Genomic DNA, 18,139 nt, shown 5'->3' with positions numbered 1-18,139 from the left:
AATCGGCATCCTGCAGGCACTTTATTCATAACACCCATGTGGGAAGGCAGTGGGTTGTAGGAAATTAAGTCAGGGAGAGTGGATGGGTGCTGTATTGACTCTGGGAAGGTGAGGGCTAATGGTCCTTCATGCCCTGTTATCCAGTTGTCCTCTAATATTGCACTTGGGTGCAAAGAATGAACAGTCTGCTGAAATGATCTAATAACCCCGGAGCCAACCATTTGAATCTCTGGGGCACAAAAATCTACTGGGTGCTAAACTATGGATTAGTGGCCATCGGGGCCCAAGCTCCACCAGGACGTCGATCCCTCTTCTCTCCATCCCCTTGTAGATCGCGCCTTAGGAGTCTGGTCCTGCTTGACAGAGGCGTTCAGATTGAGGCCCAGCACGAGTCCATCCTGGATTATGGCTAGCGCTCTAGAACTTGATCAGAGAGGCCCGACTCTTCTGCCAATCTGTAGAACAGTCCCTTCTGAGCTAGCAACTGGGCTGGGCTACCAAATTCTGCCACTGCTCCATTGTCCATGACCAGAATCCTGGTAGAGGAAGCAAGAGAAACCCACTGTTCCCATGCAGCTAAATTAGCTCCTAAGATTCACAACCTGGCTGCTGTGGAGCCTATAAGAAAAGCCATTTTTTTTTTTTGTTTCAAGTTAAAAACTCCCAAACCCAATTCACTAGATACTTATTAAGCCTCCAGAATCACAGACTTTCTGATTTGGAAGGTAGCCTAACGGCCATCTAAACTCAATTCTTGCCAGAAAAAAAAATTCCCACCATAGCACTCCCAACAAACAGGCCATCCAAAATGCTTGAAGTCCTCCAATGAGGAGGAACCCAACCCCTCTGGCAATAGCCCATTCCTCATTTAGATAGCTGTTAAGTTTTTCTGCAAAAGAAGCCCAAATGTGCCTTTTTCTGTCCCTACCTATTGTTCCTGGTTCTAATTGTTATTGTTTAATAGTGTCTGAATCTTCATGATCCTATGGACCATACTGCCTGTGGGATTTTCTTGGCAAAGATAATGGAGTAATTTACCATTTCCTTCGCCAGGGGATTAAGACCCAGAAGTTAAATGACTTACCCAGGGTCACAGCTAGTAAGCATTAGAGGCTAGATTTTGAATCCAGCCCAATACTTTATATACTGAGCCACCTAGCTGCCTTCTTGAGACCAAGTAGAACAAATTTAATCCCTTTTCTGATGGCAGTTGTCATAAACCCCAACCCCCCACTCATTTCTTTTCCTGGGGTAAATATCCCCAGTTCCTTCAATTAGTCCTCATAATATCATGGATTCAAGGCCATTTGCTACTCCAATTACCCTTCTCTGCATGCTTTCCTGCTTTTTTTTAGCATCCTTTTTAAAAAAACCCTTATTTTCTGTTTTAGAATCAGTCCTGTGTATTGGTTCCAAGGCAGAAAGAATGGTAAGGACTAGGCAATGGGGTCAAGTGACTCACTCAGCAAGGAAGTGTCTGAGGCCAAATTTGAACCCAGGACCTCCTGTCTCTAGGCTTGGTTCTATCTACTGAGCAACCCAGCTGCCCCCTTTAACATCCTTTCTAAAATGTCACAATCAAAAAGGAACACAAAACTCCAGATGTGTTCAGAACGGGGCAGAATATTATTTCCTTAGGCCTGGAAGCTAAGGACTGTTGGAGAGAATATACATTATACCATTGATTAATAATGAGCTTACTTTCCCTTAAAACTAGTAAGTTGTTTCTATTCCTCTCCCCTGCCTTAATTTGTATTTGCAAGGTTGGTTTCTTTAATCCTGGGTAAGATTTTACATTTATACTCATTACACTTTATTTTACTAGATTCAGCCAAATTTTCTAGCCTATCAAAACATCTTTTGGATTGCAACCACCTTCTAATATATTAGCTACCCTCCCAGCATTATATCACTTATAATTTTGATACAAATGCCAACTTGGCTTAACCCAAGTAATTTGTAAAAATGTTAAACGGCAAACAAGTCCTGGCACAGCTTCTTGGGATATTCTCCCAGACACCTCTTACTAAGGTGGCATGGAACCATTATTGCCTACTTTCGAGTCTAGACCTTCAATCCATTTCAAATCTACTGAGTACCTTTCCTGCCCTCTGGGCTATGGCTCCTCTTTTCCACCAGAATGTGCTGCTTAGGAAGAAAATAGCTATAATCTCTTGAAGCAAAATTATATTTGCATAAGTCAAGAAGAATGAGTATCAGAGCCCAGCCTTTTACATTTAATAGTTGTGTGAGCAATGATCATATTAACCTTTCCCAGCCTCAGTTTCCCCCTCTCTAAAATGAAGATACTACCTCCCAGGATCATAGCTGTTTAAGACACAATCAAGGAGGCAGCTGAGTGGCTCAGTGGATTGAAAGCCAGGCCCAGAGACAAGAGGTTCTGGGTTCAAATGTAGCCTCAGACACTTCCTAGCCCTGTGACCCTAAGCAAGTCACTTAACCCGCATTGCCCAGCCCTTACCACTCTTCTGCCTTAGAACCAATACATAGTAATGATTCTAAGATGGAAGGTAAGGACTTTAAAAAAAAAAAAAAAGACAATCAAGTGCATGTCCATATCCTGTAGGCACTTGATTCACAGGGTTGTTGTGAAAATAAAGTGCTTCACAAACTTGAAGGTACAATGATCCTACAAGGTAGAATGTTTCAGATAAAAATGTCACCATAAGGTCACCCTGCCGCATTTGTGGATTGAAAAGACAACAGAGCCTTCCAGGCAAGGACTGGATGTGTCCTTTCTTTTCTCTTCTATTTGGGTACAGTGCCCCCTTTAAAAATCTGAGCAGGGATGAATCTTCACTACCTTGAGTGTACCCAGGTGTGTGTGTCAGGGGACAGATTATCAAGAATTTAGTGGCAGCCCAAGTTCCCAGGTGAAGTTTAGGTTTGAAATTGTTGAACTACAAGCAGGCTCTGCAATATCCTTCTGGGGACATGCTGGCGACAAAGAGAAAGGGAATCTTTTACAAGGATTACCTGTTGCAGTCTATCACCGTGTGCAGGCGGTGGGCGATGGTCAGCACTGTGCAATCTGCAAACCGGTCTCTGAGGATGGCCTGGATCTGGAGATCATTCTGAGGATCCACAGCAGCTGTGGCTTCATCCAGGAAAAGGATTTTGGTTTTCCGGAGCAGGGCCCTGGCCAGACATAACAGCTGCTTCTGGCCTACACTGTGAGAGAAATGGAAAAGAGTGGCCCACGTGGTGGCTGAGGGGTCGTCAAATCTTCCCTTTCCCATTCTCCATTCTCCTTGACCTTACACACACACACACACACACACACACACACACACACACACACACTATATTTTGGCCTTTCAGATGGCCTTGAGTTTGAAAACCAAAGCAAAGACCAAGATGGTGGCCATAATTTCTGACCCTATAGCTAGAAGGGAATGGATTTTTCAAATACCATCTCTGACACTTAAAACCTATGGACCTTGACAAACTCAAGTGACTCAACTTTTGGGGACCAATATTTGAGGAAATATCCTTAGTTGTAAAAATTGAGAGTTGGAATAAGTGAACTCCAAAGTTACGTCTGACTCAATCTGTGATTCTATGATTTGGAAGATCCAGGTCTCAGCATTGGTTCTTCTACTTACTTTGTGACACTGAGCCAAATCACAATCACACTGAGCTTCAATTGCCTTATCTGTCAAATAGGGATAAATATCATGATAACCAGAAAGAATGGGGCTAGACTAAACAAATTAGGAGTTCACCAACTGGGGTTCATGTATCCCCAGTGGATAGATTTCAGGGGTCTGTGAATTTGAATGGGGAAAAAGATTGTATCTATTTATTTGTTCACTGACTTTTGGTTTCTTATGTAAACCTATGCTTTTCATATTATTCATTCAAAAACATGCTAAGAAGAGATCCCCACGCTATACAAAAGGTTAAGAACTCCTGAAATAGATGATGTCTTAAGGTTCCTTCCAGATCTGTTTCCACTAGCACCATGGCCATAGGAAGACCTAACCTGAAACCCAAACTATGCTTGTCATGCTCAATGCCTAGCTCTAGGAAAAGTAGCTCAGTGTTTCCTCCTTTTCCCCTGTGTCCTCACCTCAGGTTGTCTCCTTGGTCTGAGCACTCATATTGTAGCTGCCCTGGGAGACCTAAAATGAAGGTCTTAAGCTGAACCATCTCTAGTGCCCCCCAAATCTCATCATCAGAGTGTTCATCCAAGAGATCAAGGTTCATTCTCACAGAGCCAGGAAATAAGATTGGGTCCTTGGGACAGAAAAACAAGAGTAAAACCCACTAATACTGTCCAACCAAAGCAAAGAACAGGGTATCTCCCCATTTCCACACCCAGATTTCTCTCCTTCTGCCCCCATCTGATGCATAAAGCCCAAATTCTTAGGAATGACTACTGATGGTTTTTCTCCAAGAACTAATCACATACCTGAGGGATGATAGTTATTTTGGACCTCAGTGCATGGAGCCCAACTTGATTGATATTCACCCCATCAATCCAGATCCCTCCTTCTGTAGCTTCGATGAGCCTCAAGAGGCCAATGGTGAGAGATGATTTCCCTGACCCTGTCCGGCCAACAATGCCAACCTAGAAAGACATGGGAGCAAGGCATTTTTTGTTACTAGAACTAGCCTCCAAGAAATTCAAGGGCAACCTTGAGCCTTTCTAAGGGGGAGTTGACTGAGTTGTGGTAGGTACCATGAATGAATGACCTACAGGAGGCTTTGCTTACCTTCTCCTGTGGGTGAATTTTCAGAGTCACATTCCGCAAAGCCAGTGCCAACTCTGGTCTATACCTCAAGCTATAGCCTCGAAATTCAATCTGCCCCATGATAGGCCAGGTGTGACTGACCCCCTTACTGGACAAGGTCCAAGGAGCCTAGGCAAAAGAAGAAAATACCAAAAAGAAATAGGAGCAGAAATTCACCTAAAAGAACTTGAATTTGGGGTCTGGGCATTCCTGCCAAGGGGAAAGAAAGAAACCTTTCTCTGAAGGTTTTCCTATGATTGAAGATAATAAATATACAAAAATCAGAGGTCATGATAGTATTTTGGGCACATGTATGTCCCAGAATTGAAAAGGATCTCAAAGGCCAACTAGTCTAACCTATACTGCAACAAAAGTCCTTTATACAACATTCTTCAACAAGTGGCCATCCAGTCTCTTCTGGAACACTCTCTCCCCACCCACTGAGGAGGAATCCACTACCCCCAAAGTAGCCCATTCCACTTTTATTTGTTGATCCTAATCCCAGATTATTTCCTCACCCAATAACGGTAGATGAAATGCAGGTATGGATTTATTTTGTCCTAATTTTTGAAAAGCTGAGGCATCACGGCATTTGGCGAAACTAGAAAAGGGCACAAACCTATGGCCCTTCATCTCAGTATTCTGAATAGTCCCAGAATAATACTAGGCTTTGTTTCAAAATAAAGAAAGAGGGGGGTTACCTCCTTGGGGGTCCTAGTGTAGTCTCTCATCCTCTCCACAGAGACAATGTTATTCTCCAGGTCTGTCCAGGAGCGCACTGCCCAGTGCAAAATCTCAGTCACCTGGCATGAATGAAGTAGGTGATATCCAGGAAGTTTGTCCTGGTAGCAAACTCTGTCCCCATCTCTGCTTCCTAGCTTCTTTTAAGGTCCATATTTAACAGGATAAAGTGAAGGGTAGTTTCAGAGGGAAGGCTTCAGCTTTTTCCCAGTTCTTCATCTTAGTGTCTTCCCTCTGAAACTACCATCTCTTTATTCTGTTAAATTTCATTTGTACATGGTCATTTAATGTCTTCTCTCCCATTATTCTGGGAGCTCCATGAGAACAAGGATTGTTTTTTGCCTTTCCTTGCATCCCCAGCCCTTAGCATTAGTTGGCTGATTGACTTAATTGACCATAGGCAATTCCTTTTGCCTGGGAGTGCCTTGGTTTCCACCTCCATTGGAATAAATGATCTCATTGGAGATACAATGGGAGGAGATCTCCAAGGCCACCAAGTCCAACCCCCTCATTTTATAGATGAGGAAACTGAGGCCCCAAAAGGCTAAGCAACTTGTAAAAGGTTACACAGGTAGAAAACATCAGAAGTAGGACATGGGCCCAGGTCCTCTAACCAGAGCCAGGCAGGCCTCTTCCCAACTCTGATATCAACGGAGTCTTTTCTTGGGCCTTGGAACCTGAGCACATGCTCCTCACACCTTTTCAGAACAAGCTGACTTCTTTAGTAGGCCCATCCTCAGCTACCTGAAACAGAGAAGGTCAATGGAGTACCTGTAGAGCCACTGAAATGGAAAACCCCACGATCCCCGGACTGAGGTGGGGCTTGCTGAGCACAGCGAAGAAAGCGGCAGCAAAGATGAGAGTGTTTCCTAGGAGCTCCATGTTGGTTGCCAGCCACCTGTGGGAGGTGTTTTTTTTTCAACCCAGGGAAAGGCTCTTTCTTGCCTGTTTCTACATTATCTTCTCATATATCACTCACTGGGGCAGTTCACCTCACATGGAGATTTTTGATGGTCAGTATATTCACCCTGAGATGTAGCAACCTTGGAGGAATGGTAAGATCCTAAGGTTCCCAATAATTTAAAAAATTTAATTCTAGCACTGGAAGTCAATGGCTCCCTTTTCTTACACACGGTATATCTGTATGAAAGGCAGATGGCAGTGGAAAGACTCCTCAAGAATTTTGCACTGGGTACAAGTTACCTATTTTGCTAGCAGTAAATGACTTATGTGGCAATCCATCTCTCACCTCCTTGCCTTTGCATGGACTATGCCCCATGACTGGGATGCTCTCCTTCCTGGTACCTACCTCTTCGAATCTTTAACTTCATTTTAGACCCAGTTCAAACCCCAAGTTCTGTAGAAGGCCTTGCCTGGTTTTCTCACCACTACCCAACAGTGGGTGCCTTCCCCTCAAAGGTTCTCTTCCATATGTTCTGAATGTATCTTATATGTACCTATTTACATGCATGTTATTTCCCCCATCAGAATATAAACCCCTTAAGAGCAGGGCTTGGAAGATAATAAGTGATTAATAAATGTCTTTTGGGGCATCTGGGTAGCTGAGTGGATTGAGAGTCAGGCCTAGAGACGGGAGGTCCTAGGTTCAAAGCCGGCCTCAGATACTTCCCAGCTATGTGACCCTGGGCAAGTCACTTGACCCCCATTGCCCACCCTTACCACTCTTCCACCTAGGAGCCAATACACAGAAGTTAAGGGTTTAAAAAAAAAAGTAAAAATAAATAAATGTCTTTTGCTTGACTGTAAAGATATAATAGGAGCTTGCACACCCTGCACTCCCACAAAGGAAGCCCTTTTCAGGGCTTGGTAGGGAAAAGGGTGACTTGTAGCCCATTCAGGAAGAAGAAAGCCTAGGCTTTGTGCCTAGTAGGCTGACTCAGGTGGATCTGGAGTTATTTGACTCTCCAGAGAACCCAGCAGAGCAGTTTTTAACCTCCTTCCTTTTCCTCTCTTAAAGGAAGAAAATATCTTCATCCCATCCCACAGCATAGAGGGTGATTATTCAAACTTTATTGACTTTGCTATCGGGAAAATCTGATTGATCTTAGGCAACTGCAGATTCCGGCATGGGATATTTTAAAAATGAATTGGAGAACCCACAAAGGATAAACAGGGTTTGTGTGTGTCAGGAGAAGAAATGTCGAGTTCCAGGTATAAACAAATCACGAAAGTATTAAAGATGCATTCCATAGCTGACTCTTCTGAGCAATGTGCTCATGCACGAGACTTATGGATATATTTCTAATATTTTACATAACTGATTTCCGGATCCTTGAATTGAATTGGGACTCAAATTTTGTGGTATTCTGACCCCTCCCCACGCCTGCAGTCCAAAGGTCAAATGAACCTCTGGGCTGGGCGTTGGCCACTAGGTTATTTTAGCCTCCCTCTCTTTCATCTCCTTGTTGTTTACCAAGCTGATGCTAAATGCTCTACCATGTTTGATTAACTCTCTCCCATTCCCAATTCCTTGAAACTTCAATAAAAACTGTATTCAAATGTAGCTCCCTCTCTCATTCCATCAGAGGAGCAACCCTCAGGTAGAATGCTATGCTGAAATATCCCGCATCTCTCAGTCTCTTTAACTTCTCTACGTCTTCTCCACCTAATCTTTTAACCCTTCAACCCAAATTCCCTCAGTCCTCGACTTCCCTTTCTGTGGTCCACCCACGATAGAATATTTTGTAACTGCTGGCCAGCTACATGAAAGGAGGGAAAGAAGACCAACTTATATGATTTAATTTCATCTCCTTTCCCAAACTCAATGCAGGTTCTAATTGCAAGGCCTTCATCTGTACCCCCAGCTTCACTTCCCCCTTTCTTTAAACCCTTCGTACCTGTCAGCGACCAGTCTGGGGAAGCTGGCTCTCTGATGCTCATCGATTCGTGAGTCATTTTGTGCAATGAACTGGTCCTGAGCCTGGAAGGCCCGGATCACAGCATTCCCTTGGAATGTCTCTGAGATGTGGGAGTAGATGGGTGAGCGGCTAGCTGACTCCAAGCGCCTCAGCTGGCACGAACTGGCCACATACAGGCTCTGAGGTGAGACAGAACAGACAGACCAGGTCGTGGGAGGGAGGGGAGGAGAGGGTAGCCCTGCCCATAATATAGTAGGACTTAAGAGTTAAGATAAAGGACCGATAGAAACCAACATGGCAAGAGGTGTTGGGCTGGGAGTCAGGAAACCTTCATTCTAACTCTGGCTATGCTGGAGCATCAGGGGCGATCTTGGGTACTGCCACCCTATATTTCCAGGTCTGAATTTCCTGACCTCCTGGGGACAGCAAGAGAGACTATCACAAGAATACCCAGAAATGGTTTGGAGGTCACTGAAAGGAAGTAACGGAGAATTTCCCCTTTTTCCCCAAACCAAGAGAGAAGTGTCCTTAGTCCTTCATCTCAGCCAAGAGAAGATTATAGTTATATGAAAGATGATAATTAGCTATTCTTAGTTTCTGCTAGGAATGCAAAAAGAAAATTGACAATCTTCAATATGAAAATTGAAGGTTAACTTTCAGGAAAAATGGTGACAATTGTGAGGATTATGAGAAACACTGGAATTAACTAAGCGGGGCAAATTTCCTGAGAGATCTATGAGAATAGATGAGAAGCCCATCAGTGTGAAAGAGCCCAAGTCTTGCTTAGATGGAAAGAACAACATCCTAAGGTACTAGGATGGATGGATGGTATGTAATGCAGTGTTTTGCCTCTCTTTCCTTTATTGGAATTGTATCTCCATTGTATTCCATACCTGCAACCCAATGTAGAGAGCCATGAGGGGCAGGACCACGACAGCGGCTAATGGAGTAGCCACCACTACCACCACGATGACCTCTAAAAGCCCAAACAGGAAGCCTAAGAAGGACTTGAACTTGTCTGGGATCACAGCATCAATGGCATCTGTCTCCTTAGAGAAGCGATTGAGCAAATTTCCTATCGGTGTCTGCTCGAAGAAGGTCACCGGGGACCGGGCCACATCACGCAGGAGACCTTGAAACAGCCATTTCGATGCTCGAACTCCTCCCAGCAAGACAACCGCAATAGAGCCAAACCTTCCGATGGCTAAGAAATAAAAGCAGGAAAAAGGTGCAAGGGAAGGAACACTCGGTTTAGAGTCAGAAAATGTGGGTTCAAATCCTGGCGGCCATTTGCTACCTGTGTGACCTTGGGCAAGTTTTTTAAGGTCATTGGCCTCAGTTTCACCATCTTTAAAATGAGAATGAGACAGAGTATCATCTAAGGTTCCGCCCAGCTCTCAATCTATGATCCTATGACCCTCAAGGGTACCTGGAGGGAGGCAGGACCACTAGGAGTGATGGAGGGAGGGAGGAGGCAAAGTGGGAAATAGTTTTATGATAACATCTCCTTACATTGTTGTGGACAAGGCAACTGGCCCAGGAGTCAGGAGATAAGGATTCCCATTCTGGGCTGTTAAATTCATTTTAATAACAGGCTTTTAAGACTAGAAAAGCCTTTACAGATGATGGAACAGACCTGTAGACATTATGAGTCACCTAAGGTTGCACATCTAATTAATGACAAAGCCAGAACTAAAAAGAATTCAATGCTTCCTGGGCCTCGGTTTTTATCATTAGTAAATTGGAGATGGTACTTGGATTAAATAAATTAATTAATTAAATAAATGAAGGATGTGGAAGTGCTTCAAAAAAGGCAAAGTACAACTCAAATGTAAAGTGCTATTATTGAGAATGTAGAACTTGTTATAATTTAAGAAGGCCTTAGCTAATCTATGAGGAAGGGGGAAATACTCATTTATACAGTGTCTATCAGGCATGGTGCTGTTTTACAAATATTATCTTATTTGATCCCAGTACCCCTAGGAGTAGATGTTATTATGCTCATTTTGCAGTTGAGGAAACTGAGGCAAACAAAAGTTAAGTAACTCAGGCCCAAAGTAACACAGGAAGGAAGTGTCTGAGACCAAATCTGAATTCAAGTCTTCCTGATTCCAGGTCAAATTCTATCCATTATACCTCCTTGTTGTCTAGGAAGGAATTAACTAAGCAAATTCAAAGGATGAAAAATATGGCTAGGAGAAGAGCAACCTTAATGTTTTACAGAATCAGTTTACCTGATTGATATAATAATTGTAACTCAATCTCATTTTTCCATTAACAATTCACCAAAAGAACTCTGATAGTCCCTTAAAATCTCTTGGCCTCAATCTCCTCATCTATAAATTGAGAGAGTTCAACCAGACAACCTATAGCCTTATGTCAATGGTCCTATGAAGCAATACTTTATTGGCTTAATCCCAATTATTATATAGCCCATAGTTAGACTCTGGAGATATTATAGACGGAAGGGTCCATCTAATCCAAACTCCTCACAGTTCAGATAAGGAAACTGAGATCTAGATAAATTGGGGAAACAACAAGCATGTACATAGGCACCTACAAGAGTATATGGAAGAGGGGGAAGCTGGGTAGCTCAGTGGATTGAGATCCAAGCCTAGAGATAGGAGGTCCTAGGTTCAAATCCGGCCTCAGACATTTCTTAGCTGTGTGACCCTGGGCAAGTCACTTGACCCCCATTGCCCACCCTTACCACTCCTGCCTTGGAGCCAATACTCAGTATTGACTCCAAGATGGAAGGTAAGGGTTTAAAAAAAGAAAAAAAAAGAGTATATGGAAGAGAACCTTCAAGTTTCCCCCACTAGAATGTGAGCCTCTTAAGGGAAGGGCTTAGAACACAGTAAGTGGTTAAAAAATATCTGTTGCTTACTTAAAAAGATACACTAAATAAATGTAATATTTATTTATAATACAATTATAATAATATGATATAATATATAATAATATAATTAAATATAATTGTCAATAATATAATATTATTTATTTGTAATAAATAATAAAGTGACTCTTCCAAAGTCACAATTAGGACAGAGACAGGACTACTCAAATGTAATGAAACTACATTTCCTTAAAGATGATTCTGAATTAGATTAGGTGAATTCAGAAAGTGTCTGCTCCTGATTAATCAGAAAGTATAAGGTAGTGATATATATATTTTTTTAAACCCTTACCTTCCATCTTGGAGTCAATGCTATGTACTGGCTCCAAGGCAAAAGAGTGGTAAGGGTAGGCAATGGGGGTCAAGTGACTTGCCCAGGGTCACACAGCTGGGACGTGTCTGAGGTCAGATTTGAACCTAGGAACTCCCGTCTCTAGGCCTGGCTCTCAATCCACTGAGCTACCCAGCTGCCCCCTGTAGTGATATTTTTTTAAACAGAACTGTTTTATCCTTCGCTTTCAAATAGGCCCAGTGATGTCAAGGGACGATGTCTTGACTTGTATGTGAATTGGATTTAAGTGACAGAAAAAAAGCAAGAATGATCAGGATGGGTTACTCTATTTGCATAAATAGAGGGGTGATAAAGGAAGCTACAGTTGGGGCCTTCTTTCTCCTGAGAAGTTCCTTATTCTGCTTTGGGAAGGTCTTCCTATGCATGTGAAGGCTTGCTTGGGAAAGGAACATCCAAAACATCTGGAATACAAAGGGCTCCATCTAGAGATTTCTTTGGCTTCTTCTGTCAGTGCCTTTCTAAGGCAGAGAAAGGGAGTCTCCTTTCCCGAATCACAAGGACCCAGGGACATGATACAGCCCATGGACTCCTGAGGAATGTGGGGGAGAAGGAAGGGAAGACCAGGCAAGGGACCATTGAGACAGGGGGGCTCTCAACCCTACTGAAGAGAAGAGAGAATGGTAAATGACCTAGAGGAGGGCCCTGTAAGAAGCAGAGGGAGACACCTTGGAAACAGCCTAGGAGCCCAAAGACCCCAACCCGAAGTCCTGTGTGTTGCTGGGTCCCGTTCACAACTGGATCATCTGCCCAAAGACTGAGCCAGTAACCACGAGAGGATGAGACCACTTGCTGACAGAGGAATAAAAACACCACGGAAAGGCAGATGGGCGTCCCCACTGCCCTCAGGTAGGCCAGGTACAGAGTGGCATTCACCTGGAACACATGAGAGAGAGGGAAGCCAGACATAGGAGGAAGGGGCACAGAAGGGGAAGGAGACACAAGAAGAGAGGGAGACAGAAGGGGAGGCAAAAGAAAAAAGAACTCCTCAGTTAAGTTTCTCAAAACATTCCAGGGCAAGGGATAACGATTCTCAAGTCCACCAACCAACCATCTGTCTCCCATATGGGTGGCAGCCTCAAAGTCAGAGTCCTGGCCAGAGTCATCGCTGATATAGCCCTCCATTCTTACATCAGGGGGTCTTAGGGTCTTCCTTACCCCCCCCCCCATTCATTTTCTTTCATTGTTAATATATTTTTACTTTATTTAATTTCTTCTTTTCTTAAATTATGTTTTCATTTTTTTCTTTTCCCATTCATTTTGAATTAAAAAATGTTTTTAAATGTTAAAAATGTTCAGTAAAACATTGAGCTGCTGGATTCTCACTAGGCACAGGCCTGGGGCAACGATGGACTAGGAAGGGGAGAAGAAACAATTGTTACCCTGCCATATTGAACTCTGTCCCCTTCAGTCAGCTGCCCTGCCATCTTGGTGCCCTCAGCCTGGCTCTGTAGGGTTGTACTTCCCTTTTCATGGGAGTCCTTGATGACGCTGCAAAATAGGACCAGTTATTAAGTCATATTTAACTTTCAGATCTCTCCCTGGTAGGCCATCTACACTAGCATTTTAAAACTACAATTTTCCAAAGTTTGGCTTAGTATAAAATCATGGATCTTTGAGGGTTGGAAGAATCTTCTGAGATTATCCCCTGCAGAAAAAAAATAAATTGAAGGCAGACCTTGTGTAGGAAAAATATTTGTGCAAGATTTGGGAATCTGTACATAATATACCTAATAGACTACAAATTTATTATTTCACGTATGGGTGAATTTTAAATGTGTGGTGTGGATAAAGACTGAAATCCAATAAACACAAACAGTTGGGAATCCCATTACTGGCCACTAGTGTTTCCTGCATGGGAAATCTCTGGGGAACCAAGTGTTCAATTCTGAATCAATTTTCCAAGTTAATTATTTGTTTAATTAAAGCTGTCATGGCAGGGATGCTGTGTCTTCAAGGCCAACTATTTACTTTGTTCACAAATAAACTAAGATGAGATAAAGTTCATTAAGGACTTTTGCTCTAACATATCAGAGGAAAATATTTGATCAACTTGGGGATCCTGGTATAAAATGGGAAATGCAAATCTACTTGAGAAATATCAAAATTAATACAAACTCATTATTAATATATAACAATTTTATGTAATATAAATATCTATAAAATGATAAAAATATAATTTACATTTATGTTACATATGCTTAAATTAGAAAAAACCTTTTATTATGTCATTTGATCTTCCCAGCAGCCTTTGAGGTAGATAAGGAAGGGATTATTAACTAGGTTTTATAGATGAGGAAATTGAATCCCAGAGAAGTTAGATAATTGGTCAGATAGACATCAAAGTGGCACAGGGGATAGAGCACCTGGCCTGGAGTCAGGAAGACCGGAGTTCAAATCTGACCTCCAACACTTACTAGCTATGTGACGGGGCAAATCACTTAACCCTACAGGCCTCAGTTTCCTCATCTCTAAAATAATCTAGAGAAGGAAATGGCAAATCACTCCAGTATCTTTGCCAATTAAATGGGGTCACAAAGACTGAAGCAATTGAACCAAAAAAGAAAGAAAAAAAAAAGTTGTGCCACCCAGATTTCTTTTTTTTTTTTTTAAATCCTTACCTTCTGTCTTAAAATTGATACTGGTTCCAAGGCAGAAGAGCAGTAAAGGCTAGACAATTGGGGTTAAGTGACTTGCCCATGGTTACACGCCTAGGTAATGTCTGAGATCGGTTCTGAACCCAGGACCTTCTGTCTCCAGACTTGGCTCTCTCCACTGAGCCACTTAGCTGCCTCTGGAATGAATCTTTGAAGTACATTTGAAGCCCTCCTTCTTTCTCCATGTTCCTGACTTCAGCTAAAGCCTGCTAGTGCTCATATCTGACCCAAATCATGTCTGTAACTATACACATTCACTATTATATTCACTGACGCTTGGGGATCAGCTGTTCTGAAAAGGAAATGAATCTCCCAAATGCAGTCACAAGAAATAATCATGAAACAATGTGCCTGCTATTCAAATAATGTGGGCTTGTTTGTCCCAAAACATGGTGAAAGGATCAATGAAGTAATTCTTTTAATGAACATTTAATTCCCATCTATTTTGTGCAAGGGTCTAGGTACTTTGAGGGAAACAAATAGGAATAAGGAATAATAATTTCTCAAGAAATTTATAATCTAGCAGTGAGTGGGGAAGGGAAGGCAAGACACAGGTAGAGTCACTGAAGGCTGTAATGAGCATCATCTAAGGAGTGCTCATATAGATAAGTGCCTAAAGATCCTAGTCCCAACTCCCTCTTGGAAAGGCAAGTTTGGTCTCCAGAGGTCGCTAGCTTCAGCTTCCCATCAGTGTTCCAGAGTTCTCTGGGGGTTCAGAAGAAGAGTTAATCACCAAAGGAAAAAGAGAAAATTCTGGAGATGACTGATCAGTATATGGCTGCTTTTCCCTATTTCTACTTTTCTCTTTTTCTCCCTGCTCACCAAACCAAGGAATCTCAACTGGTACCAAGGGCTTCTGGAAGTTTTCTGAATTTGTGTATGTTGTTACTGCCTGGGAACAATTATATTATGAAGGCAATAGTATTATACTGACCTGTCTGTCTTGTTTGCTGATGCCTCACTTTCAGAAATGCTCCTGGAGCTCTTAACTTCTGAAAGTTTCATTTCTGAAAGAAACAAGTTTGGAAAAATGGGCAATTTTTCCTGGGAGCTGTCCAACTTGGAGAATCGATGAGACTTTAGAGACTTGAGGAAGAGGTAGAAGCCTAAAGAGTCAACCCCTCCACTCTCCTCCCCCTACCATAAAAAGAGATGGCCCACCCTACAGTCTGAAGGCAGGGGATTACCTTGGCTGTCATTGGCCTCTTCCTGTTTTGACTGGCCCAAGAAGTGTGTAAAAGGGCCATTCCTCTGTAGTAGCTCCTGATAGGAGCCACTCTCAACCACTGCTCCATCCGCCATCATAATGATGTAATCTGCCTGTGGAAGGATGTGGACTGCATGGGTCACAAGAATACGAGTCTAGGAAAGATAGAAGTCAGAGTTATGTGTATGGTTTTAAAAGGTGGTTTAAAAAAATTATAAACTTAAACAATAAATATGAACATTCCAATATACAAAGTAAAGGAATTGTGAGTGAAACTGTATCTTTTTAGAAAAGTATACAGGTAGGTCATATTCAGTACAAATTCTTGGATCTTGTAAAGTGGTCCCACATATTTTAAGGTACTCTATTTGATGTTTTTGATGCTGTTTAGTCATTTCAGTTGTGTCCAATTCTTCATGACTCCATTTGGAGTTTTCTTGGCAAAGATAGTGGAGTGGTTTGCCATTTTTCCAGCTCATATGATACTGAGGAAACTGAGGCAGTCAGGCTAAATGACTTGTTCAAAGCCACACGGCTAGTTAGGTATCTGAGGCTAGATTTGGGATCAGGAATTTTTCCTGATCCCAAGTCCAGTGCTCTATCTGACTGTCTCTACCCTTCTGCTTGGCAAGGATACAAACTTGTACAGATATCCTTTTCACATCATGACTTTCCCCATGATGGTTTCGATATATTGCAAGTCAGCATGAGAAATGAAATGGGAATTTTGGAGGAGTTTTGCAGAAGTCACAGATGACACACGAAGGTCAGCAGACAACGGAGAAAAAGTTTAGAGACTCAGAAATGCAAACTATCTATACCTAGTTAATATCAATATATTTTATCTCATTACCATATGTATACATAACTTCTTTTACTGTAAATATCTCATAAGAGAAAAACTTCAGACTGATTCTCTAGTACAGAAGGAAGGCCAAAATATTTTACGTAGATTTTCCAGATTGTGGGGGCACTGTGCCCCCATTATGGGTGATGTGGAAAGAATACTATATATGCATCCACATACTTGAAGAGGTCAAAGCCTGCTTTATTTTATACATAATCTATTGCTGAGTAGTATGTAAATTGAAATTGTATTCACTGATTTTTACTCTTCCATTGACTTCCATTTTAATTTCAAAGATTCTTCCTTTTTATTTCTCTTTGATCCTTTCTTGGTAGCAATTTCTAAGTTTCTCAGCTCTTTATCCTACTTTGTCTAAAAGTTAATGGTCATGCTTCAGCAGCTGGAATGCTAGAGAGAAGATTAGCATGGTACATGTTCAAGAATGATATGCAAATAAATTCAGGAATCATTCCATATTTTTTTTAAAAAGGTCAGTGGACCAAAAAAAACAGAGAAAAAAACTACAGACCAATCTCCTTAATGAACAAAGATGCAACAATCTTAAATAAAATACTAGCAAAAAGGCTTTAGCAAGTTATCACAAGGGATTATTCATTATGATAGGAGGGATTTATACCAGTAACATAAGGATGGTTTAATATTAGGAAAATCATCCACTTAATATCAATACTCAAACCAATAGAAATCACATGATTATCTGAATAGATACAGAAAAAGCCTTTGACAAAATACAACACCCATTCCTATTGAAAACACTAGAAAGTATAGGAATAGATGGGCCAATTCTTAAAATAATAAACAGTATATATTTAAAACCGACAGCAAGTATCATCTGCAATGGGGACAAGTTAGAGCCTTTCCAATAGGATCGGGAGTGAAGCAAGGATGCCCATTATCACCTCTATTATTTAATATTGTACTAGAAATGCTAGCAGCAGCAATTGGGAAAGAAAAAGCAATAGAAGGGATTAAAGTAGGCAATGAGGAAACTAACCTCTTTCTCTTTGCAGATGGTATGATGGTATATTTAAAGAATCCTAAAGAATCAACTAAAAGGCTAGTGAAAATAATTAACAACTTTAGCAAAGTTGCAGAATACAAAATAAATGCATATAAATCAACAGCATTTAGCAGCAGGAGTTAGAAAGAGAAATTCCATTTAAAATCACTCTAGACAATATAAAATATTTAGGAATCTAAATATCTGCCAAGACAAACACAGGAATTATATGAACACAACTACAAAACACTTTTCACACAATTAAAACTGGATCTAAGTAATTGGAAAAACATTAATTGCTCATGGGTAGGATGAGCTAACATAATAAAAATGACCATCGTACCCAAATTAATTTACTTATTTAGTGCCATACCTACCAAACTACCAAAAAACTTTTTTATAGAATTAGAAAAAATTATAACAAATTTCATTTGGAATAACAAAAGATCAAGAATATCAAGGGAAATAATGAAAAAAAATGTGAAGGAAGGGGGCCTAGCAGTACCAGATATTAAACTATACTATAAAGCAGCAGTCATCAAAACAATATGGTACTGGCTAAGAGACAGAGAGGAGGATCAATGGAATAGACTTGGGGTAAATGACATCAGCAAGACAGTGTATGATAAACCCAAAGAGCCCAACTTTTGGGACATGAATCCAGTATTTGACAAAAACTGCTGGGAAATTTGGAAAACAATATGGGAGAGATTAGGTTTAGATCAACATCTCACACCCTACACCAAGATAAATTCAGAATGGGTGAACGACTTGAATATAAAGAG

At 41.4% G+C, this 18,139-nt stretch overlaps 1 protein-coding gene across 1 annotated transcript in view; it reads right to left on the bottom strand.

The window, feature by feature from the left end:
* The window catches only part of ABCC6 (ATP binding cassette subfamily C member 6), a 67,388-nt gene continuing 49,249 nt past the window's right edge, over positions 1–18,139 (bottom strand). The window contains exons 20-32 of the mRNA XM_044679104.1: positions 15,467–15,641; positions 15,214–15,286; positions 12,960–13,113; positions 12,291–12,771; positions 9,271–9,581; positions 8,357–8,556; positions 6,270–6,396; positions 5,459–5,560; positions 4,740–4,886; positions 4,436–4,594; positions 4,094–4,260; positions 2,998–3,192; positions 1–536 (exon numbers count right to left, since the gene is read on the bottom strand). Of these exons, the coding sequence (XP_044535039.1) occupies positions 410–536; positions 2,998–3,192; positions 4,094–4,260; positions 4,436–4,594; positions 4,740–4,886; positions 5,459–5,560; positions 6,270–6,396; positions 8,357–8,556; positions 9,271–9,581; positions 12,291–12,771; positions 12,960–13,113; positions 15,214–15,286; positions 15,467–15,641 (2,418 nt within the window). The 3' untranslated portion in view covers positions 1–409. The remainder of the gene's footprint in view (positions 537–2,997; positions 3,193–4,093; positions 4,261–4,435; positions 4,595–4,739; positions 4,887–5,458; positions 5,561–6,269; positions 6,397–8,356; positions 8,557–9,270; positions 9,582–12,290; positions 12,772–12,959; positions 13,114–15,213; positions 15,287–15,466; positions 15,642–18,139) is intronic.

Source organism: Gracilinanus agilis, chromosome 1 (genome assembly GCF_016433145.1).
Source record: "Gracilinanus agilis isolate LMUSP501 chromosome 1, AgileGrace, whole genome shotgun sequence".
In the NCBI taxonomy this organism is placed as follows: domain Eukaryota; kingdom Metazoa; phylum Chordata; class Mammalia; order Didelphimorphia; family Didelphidae; genus Gracilinanus; species Gracilinanus agilis.
Note: the sequence above shows the minus strand (reverse complement) of the source record. Positions and strands in the feature narration are given on the sequence as shown.